At 56.7% G+C, this 8026-nt stretch overlaps 1 protein-coding gene across 2 annotated transcripts; it reads right to left on the bottom strand.

Annotated features, from left to right (window-relative positions):
* Positions 1 to 641: 641 nt before the first annotated feature.
* On the bottom strand, positions 642 to 7866 carry PAM16 (presequence translocase associated motor 16). 2 transcript variants are annotated; one of them, XM_038540558.1, is made up of 5 exons: positions 7710 to 7866; positions 2705 to 2789; positions 1744 to 1880; positions 1273 to 1338; positions 642 to 817 (listed from the first exon to the last, which is right to left on the bottom strand). In XM_038540558.1, the coding sequence occupies exons 1-5, from the start codon at positions 7710 to 7712 to the stop codon at positions 731 to 733; spliced, it is 378 nt and encodes a 125-aa protein (XP_038396486.1). In that variant the 5' UTR covers positions 7713 to 7866; the 3' UTR covers positions 642 to 730. The 2 variants fall into 2 exon arrangements, with proteins under 2 accessions (XP_038396486.1, XP_038396487.1); XM_038540559.1 differs by lacking the exon at positions 7710 to 7866 and adding an exon at positions 6891 to 7317.
* Positions 7867 to 8026: the final 160 nt, after the last annotated feature.

Genomic DNA, 8026 nt, shown 5'->3' with positions numbered 1-8026 from the left:
CCACCCTTCTTGAGAACGCTGACTGCCCCGTGCCTGGTTTGGGTCAGCACGGGCCCTGTTCTGGGGCTTCCTTCCAACCCTGTGGATGCCACAACGGCCAGACCTGCTCCTGGGAGCTGGGAGGGAGCAGGTCCTGAGGGCACTGAGATGGAAGATTCTGGATGAAGCATCATGGGTCCGGGTCCTGATCCTGCCACCACCTGCTGTGACTTCGGTGAGCATCTCACTTCTGGGGGAGACACAACTCCCTGGCCTCAGTCCAACCAGAGTCTGGCAAAGGCTTCTCTTTCCCGGCGTCACTGGAACATTCCACCCAGATTCCAGAGATGCTGGACTGAAACACAGCTCAAGGAGAGGTGGCCTGTGACAGAGCCAGGGGCCCAGGGCTCTGTACCCAGAGGGAAGGGCAAGGGCAAGTCTGAGGATGGTGATGCTGGAGGGGCCTGGAGCTGGCACCCTGACAACAGAAGTGGCCACGTCTGGTACATGACAGCTCAACGGGCAGGGCTGGACTGGCTGGCTTCTGGCCAACCTCACCCACCCCAGCCCTGCAGGGTGTCAAAGGCATGTTAACAGGGATATAGTGTTGCTGCCTCCCCTCCCCACTGGCCGGAAGAGCAGCCTGCCTTCTGGAATCTGGATATGTGCATTGAAAAATGCGGAAAAGACATTTATTACCAAACTATAAATTAGAGGAGGTGGATGGGGTACAGTAGGAGGAGCTGAGTGGTCACGTTTTGGGCATCTGCTCCTTCTCTCTGTCCTCCTGGGCCTGGATCCTGAGCTCCTCCTGCAGGCGCTCCCAAGCTCGGACCACCTGGGGAGGGAGTTAGAACCGGGTAGGGCAGTGAGCGAGTGGGATGGGCCTCTGTCCTTTCCGGTTCCCGCAGAGCAGTGGGCATATCTGAGCTAACAGCTTGGGAAACACAAGCGCTGCCTCTGCTGGTGCGCAGCATTCCCCAGGCGACCAGGCCCAGGCACACCCTGCCGTCTGCCGGCTAGTGGTCCTGTTCCCTCACAGCCATGGCTGCTAGGAGGGCCACTCCACGGGGTGACAGAGGGCCCAGGCCAATTCAGCCCAATCGGCCAGGCCCTGTGGAGCTGAGATAGCCAGAGGGAATGGCAGTCGAGGGGGGCCTGCCTGAGGCTGGGGCATCAGGGAAGGACCTGGGGCCTTCCTGCCTGTCAGGCTCTGAACTGCCTGGAAATAAGGGACCCCCCAGTAAGAACAGGCCCTTGGCTTAACCTCCTCCCAACCTCAAGAGCACTTACCTTGGACTGCAGGTAGAAGGAGCCACCCACGGATTTATCGTTCACCTTGAACAGGTGTTCGTAATTCTGGGGGGGCGGGGAGAGACACGGTGAGAGGGTGTGCGGTCTCTGGGTTACAGAGGCAGGGGAAGCTAGGAAATGACAAAGAAGGAAAGCCAAAGGGTTCAACCCTGCTGCCCCACGTGCCCTGCTATGCAACCCCAGAAGCCACCTGTCACTGCTAGGGGACAGAAAGGTGGACAGGTGCCCACGGAGGGAAGGAACTCTGCCTTGGCCACTGCCTGCCTTGGGCCTAAAAACAAAGGAGAGACAGCAGCTCCCACAACGAGGGCGTCCACACTGGCTGCAGCCACAGCCTCCATATCTGCCCCTTTCCCTGGGCCACCTTCACTCTTCCTGATTCTGGTGGCCTGACCCTGCAGCCCCTGATCTGGTCTGCCGAGGCAAGGCCTGTCTCAGAACCAGTCTCACCTTTTGGATCTCCTCCGGGCTCAGCTTGGAGACATTGAGAATCTGCTGGGCCTCTTGGAGGCTGAGGCCAGACAGGTTGGAGGCAGCTGCAGACTGGTGTCCAGCACGTCCTCGAGCATCAGCTGCTGCCCGGCTGGCTGTGTGGACACATGGGTGAGTGCTCAACCTTTAGCAGCCCAGGGGTTCCCCTGGGCATTCCAAGTGGGCAGCTCAGCCTGCCAGGTGGCAGGGGAAAAGACACATGCAGGGACAGGGTGCATCCCTTCTCCAGGAGCGGTTGTATTTGGGGGAGTGGGTGGGGAGTATATGAAGTGAGGACAGATTTACCCCACTGGGACAGTGGGCAAGGGGTATGGTTCCAACCTAGAGCACGAGAGGTCCCTGTCCCACGTCTCTCCCTTATCCCTCATCCCAAGTGACAGCATGTTGGGGAGCTTTAGGCCATAATGGGAAGCAGAGTGAAGCTGCAGGTGGGAAGAGGCAGTAATAGCTCAGTTGAGACCTGGCTGCCCACAAGTTACCTAGGCCACCAAAGCAGGTAGCTCAGGTGACCTCTTCCCTTTCAGTGACCCTAGATTCAGTAGCCATTAAACTTTTTCTTAAAGGGTCAAAGAGTAAATATTCTAGGCTTTGCAAGCCAATTAAAGTCTGTGTTGCAATTACTGGACTGCCCTGTAAGCAGCCAGAGGGTATGGCTGTGTTCCAATAAAACTTTATTTACAAAAATAGGTAGCCAGGTGAACAAGCTTGCCAACTCCTACCTCAATGTTCAGGTCAACCAGGTTTCCCTTTTATGATAATGCCCTAAAATCCCACAATGTCCTCCCGCACTGGGAAATGCCAGGTAGCCAGAACCCCAGCCTGCAGAGGGGTTCCCTGCATTCACCATAGGGCCACAATGAGGGGCCACAGATAGGAGGAAAATGTGACCTGGGCAGGAACTCCCAGGGCTCAGGCTTACCTGCAAACTCCTGCCGCAGGGCCCGGGCAAAGGCCCTGCCCACCACCTGCACCCCCATCACAATGATCTGGGCCAGGTATTTGGCCTGTGGGCAAAGCAGGTACCTGGTTAGCAGGTTACATTCTCCAGAGACAGGACCCTGGAAGTGGCTGCTGAATGTAAGGTCTCTGAGGTTGTGAAGCACAGAGCAGCAGCCACAGGCAACTTCTTCCAAAGTACCCTGATAAAAAGCCTCTGCTTTGGGTGGCTTCAGGTGCTCACTGGATAAGACGGCTGGGGGGTGAACCTGAGGGAGTCTCCAGAGGCAGATGGGACCCCCCTGATCTTCAGACAGGAGGACAGGGACTAAGGCAATGGGGCTGCAGGGCACAGAGACTTCAGAAAAGCAACACTAGGGCACAGAGCAGAGCCAGGGGCTCATCCCAGACCCACCACAGATTCATCGCTGCCAGGCCAGGCCTTCCATGCTTCTGGGATGGGCAGTTCCAATCTCTGTTCAACCAGTAGGAGACTCCGGGAGCCTGGTGCTACCTCCCTTCTCCCAAGACTATTCACCACTCTTCCAAACAACAGAACAAAAGAGAAAAACACTCCACCTTCAAGCAGCCAAGAGCCCACTAGGGAGGTACTTAGCCAAAGATACCGAGGACCAACTGGTGAGGGAGAGCAGGACTGGTCACCAGTTCCTCCACTGGTTCAAACACATGCAGCGTCAGCTAAGCTTGCTCAGCGCTCAGCCTACAAGGACACACAGGAGCCAGCTGTGCCCGCAGAGCTCCTGCACACTGCCTATTTCTACTGGGCTGGATTTTGAGGGCAGGGAGAATCACAATGGGAATATTGGGGCTTTCAAGGCAGAGGGACCGGGGTGAACCCAACAGGAGAAAACGTAAAGGTTGTCCTTTACGTAAAGGGAGCAGGCAAGAGCATAGGGAACTTTTAAAGTCGTTCGAGACAAGACGAAAAAGGTGGCTGAGATGGGAAACCACCCAGACTTGATTGAGGACAGAGATTACATACAGACAGCACACTGGGAAATGGCCGGGTGTGGGAGACAGTGCAACACGGGTGTGCAGAGGTCCCGGAGCGCCCCCACTGCAGGTCGACACCACTCACGGGGGCACACCCCATGGTTCCCCTTCCTCTTCTCTGCACTTGTCTGCAGTCACATGTTCTGCGAGTCAACAAGTATCACCTCATCCTGGGTGCCAGTCACTGTGCCATTTAACCCAAAAACTCGACACGAGGACCAGAGGTTTAGTGGTCAGCCTGAGGACACGGCCAGGACCCCAAATCGGTGCTGTTAGCCATGGCCTCCACAGGCCGCCCACCACACACAGAGTCCTGCAGGGAGGGCAACTGAGCAACCTGACCAGGATCAAGGACCCAACCCAGAGGCCAAAGAAGAGCTCATCAGATTCCAGGGGGATCTGGACTCCAGAACTGCCCTTGTTTGGCTTCCAATGAACCTGCCCTTATGGGCGGGGTGAGATGGTAGTTCTGGGACGTTAGTAGTAAAAAATAAATGGAAGCGGTTTGGATTTCACAAGTAAGTTGAAATTTCATAAGCCCTGTATTTCACACCAGAAAGCAGAGCTCAGCAAAGGCTCCAGTGATCAAAGGGAGGGGGTGGTGCTGCAGACAGCTGCAGTGCAGGTGTCAAGACAAATAACGGATGCACTGCAGGTTGGGAAGTTGCCCATCTTCTCCCTCCGTGCCCAAAGCCCCTCTGAAGCGGGACAGGACAGTTCCCTGATGGACTTCTGGTCCCGTCTGAGTTACAGAGAGGCTGACAGGCCAGTAGGTGACTTCACAGGGTTCCCTCGGCCTACACAGCCCTCGGGCCTCAGACCATACCTTTACCTGTTGCCATACACCCCAGTGCAACCTCACTTCTCTGCTCTGAGCAGTGGCTGTTGCTCAACAATGAACGTTAAGGACTGAGACTGTAACTGGGCAGCTTCCCCAGCTGGCGCTGCTGGCTTCAACCACAGTGGCCCCATCGTTCCTGCTGCCAGAGCTCCATGGCTGCAGAACAGGCTGGGGTAGCCTGCAGTTTCAGAGGCTACCCTGGCTGGCCAAGGGAGCAGCCTGGCTGGCCCACCAAGGCCACGAATGTTCCTGTGGGAGGCTTCTCCAGGGGATGAAGTGTGGTGTGTGGTCATACAGGCAAGCTCTGGGATCACCTGTGTGCAAATCCCAGCTGCATGCCCTGCACAAGCTCTTATGTTCCCTCGGCCTGTTTCCTCACCTGTGAAATGTGGTCAAAAACAGCACTGTCAGATGGATGTGATGAGACAATGTAAAGTGCCTGACACAGAGTCTGATGATACAGTAGCTACTCAATAAATGTCGCTTTACATTTATTACACTGATTTCACAAAACCGGACAATGGTCAGATACTATGGAGTAGCAAAGCCTTTCCCAATAAGGCAACTCATTTGATATAGCCACTGATTCCTCAGGGGAGAAGGCTGCAAAAAGCCAGGCTCCGTGCCAAGAGCACTGAGAAGCAGTGTGGAAGAGGAGGGAGAGGACTGCTTTGGAGCTTAAACCTGGACTCCCAGCTTGTCTTCGCTAGCTGTGTGGCCCTGCATAAATTACTCAACCTCTCTGAACCTGTTTTCTTATCTGCAAAACGGAGAGAATCATACCTTCCTTACAGGAAGGCTGCAAGGTCCTCAGAAGGCAATCCACATAAACCCAACCAGTCAGTGGCAGGTTCAAAGCAGCCCAACAGCTGCCTTTGCTTCTGGACTAGACCCTGCTTGGTGCTGGACGGTCCAGACATCAGGCAGTATGGCCAAGCTTCTCATCCATCTATTCAGTACCCAGTGCCAGCTGTGGGTCAGCCAGATCATTGTTCTGCCAGTTACAAGAGGAGATGATGGCAGCCACTGGCTGAGGTCTCTCCTAGAAAGTCCCCAAACATCCCATAGTCCACTGACTGACACTTGGGCCTGAAGACCCTGGACAAGAACAGTCAGCTGACATGGCATCCAACTCAGGGCAAGCTGCCAGTCGAGGAGCAGAGGTCAGAGACACAGGTCGCCGAGCCTGGGAGCCACTGTGGATGACACATCTGCTTTCTCATCTGAGGAACGACATAGCCCAATGCAGAACCACACCTCTGCAGCTGGGACAGAAGACCACAGGCAAGCGTTGGGGGACACGGAGGAATGTGGCGCATCTCAGGTGAGGTGCATTACGAAGGGAACCTGGTTTTCAGACAGCTCAGATGTGCAATGTTCCCTTCAAAGCTTAGTTCTCAGCCCCTGGGCTGCTGGGCAGACACTGCCACTGAGACTCACCCCCTTCTTGAGGATGTTCACCCCAAAGCCCCTGCAAACAGCTGCTGGCATCACGACTAGGCGGGAGGGCAGTCAGGACCACAGTAAACCTGGCGCCCCCGCCTATGGCTGGCATGGCAGCCCAATCGATCGTATTTGAATGAATGTGACACTTAACCAGGCCATCATCAGCAAAACTATGTCCCCAGACAGGGTTTCCAAATGCCTACCGCTCCCTCTGCTGGAGGACTCAGGCCATCCTCCAATACACACAACTCCGCGGCCAGGGCCTGCAAATTCAGCCCACTTCTCAGCTGGGCAATCTCACCTTGGACAGCTACAACGGCTCTGGTTTTCTCTCCCCTCACCTCTCGGCCCTGCAGCCACACCATCTACTTCTAGATCAGCTCTTACTTCTTTTACCCCCATGTCTCCCAACACACACACACCATACAAGTCACTCAAGTATTCAGTGATTTTAGGGTATTCACATACCTCTGTAAACACACTAAAAAGTACAGAATATTACTAGTCCTGGAACATTTTCATCACCCCCCCAAAAAAAACCCCCAATACCCATTAACCTTGACTACATCGTCCCTACTACTCTGATACTCCATCAAAACCCAACATCCTTCAAGACTTAACAGGAGGGATGCCTGGGTGGCTGCCTTTGGCCCAGGGCGTGACCCCAGGGTCCTGAGATCGAGTTCCACATTGGGCTCCCTGCATGGAGCCTGCTTCTCCCGCTGCCTGTGTGTCTGCCTCTCTTTGCGTCGCTCATGAATAAATAAAATCTTAAAAAAAAAAAAAAAGACAACACAATACTCCCATATTCCCTCTAAGCCAAACCTTCCCAGAGCACTATCTGTTCTGTCCTATTTTACAGACTTGCCTGATTCCTCCTTTAGGATACAGACTGGTCCAGAGCAACATTTTACGTGGCTCTTGAGGGGGGCTCAGAGTTACAGGCAGGAATGCGTGAGCAGGCCGCGGTCCAAGGGTTGGGCATGACCCGGCTCAACACCTGCCTCTGGCACGGCTGGATGAAACGACCCTGGAGGAATCCAACTCTGAGATTCAGGCTCCTACTCTGTGAAATGGGGACCATGGCCCTATGCATTTCACAAGCATTAAATGAGAGAATCCACGTGAGGCTTCCAGTGCAAGGGCCTGGGGGCCTTGCAAGCTCTTGTGTTATCCTTCTTATTGGTTAATAAGGGGCTCCCCAAACCGGCTGCCTCCGAGGACAGAGCTCAGGATGCTGCGTGTTTAAAGGGTCCCCAGGGGACTCGTCTCCGCCAGCGTGGCCCGGGTCTGCGGACTGGCTGCGGGTGCCACAGGAAACGCGGAGACGCTCAGCTTTCGGGGTCGCGGGGCCCGCTCGAGTCCCAGGCCAGCCACTTCCTTGGCAAAGTCTCGGCGCCCGTTTCGTCCGTTTCCAAAGGGCGACACCGCCAACGGGCCGCGCGGCCGCGCAGGGCTCCCGGGCTGGACCCGACCTCCGGCGCGGCAGGGGGCACGCGGCGGCCGCCTGTGCTGGGCATTTTCCGGCCAGCCAGGCCCGCGCCGCCTTCTGGGCGAGAGGCCTCCGTGGCCCCGGGCCGCCGGCCCCCGCCGCGGTCCTCCCGGTGCGACGCTCCCCGGCCCCGGCCCCGGCCCCGGCCCCAGCCCGGCCTCCCTCACCGCCCGGCAGCGCCCGCTCGTGCCTCACCATGCTGGCCGCTCCGCCTCAGGGTTGCGGGCTCCGGCTTCCTGGCCCCGCGGCCCCAGCTCAAAGGCGGCCGGCAGGTCAGAGGTCAAGGGAGAGAGAGCGCGTGCGTGACGCCGCGCTGGGCATGCGCGTTGCTCCCTCCGGGGGGCGGGACGGGACCCGTGACGTCACGGCGGTAGGCGGAGCCGCGCTCAGGTGATGGGCGGTCCTAGGACCCGCGGTGGCCCTCGCGTTCGCCCTGCTGCGCGACGTGCCCCAGGATAGACACATCTGTCAAATGAGGGGCAAGCAACCTCTTCCCTGGATTTTGCCAAGAT

The sequence above is a fragment of the Canis lupus genome, chromosome 6, assembly GCF_011100685.1.
Source record: "Canis lupus familiaris isolate Mischka breed German Shepherd chromosome 6, alternate assembly UU_Cfam_GSD_1.0, whole genome shotgun sequence".
In the NCBI taxonomy this organism is placed as follows: Eukaryota; Metazoa; Chordata; class Mammalia; order Carnivora; family Canidae; genus Canis; species Canis lupus.
The sequence above is the reverse complement of the archived record's forward strand: the minus strand, read 5'-3'. Positions and strand labels throughout refer to the sequence as shown.

Excerpts from the sequence above, each read along its gene's own strand:
- PAM16 (XM_038540558.1), bottom strand. Across the intron at positions 1,339-1,743 it reads GCCCGGAGGAGATCCAAAAG|AATTACGAACACCTGTTCAA; the intron begins GTGAGACTGGTT and ends CCGCCCCCCCAG. Across the intron at positions 818-1,272 it reads CCTTCTACCTGCAGTCCAAG|GTGGTCCGAGCTTGGGAGCG; the intron begins GTAAGTGCTCTT and ends CTCCCTCCCCAG.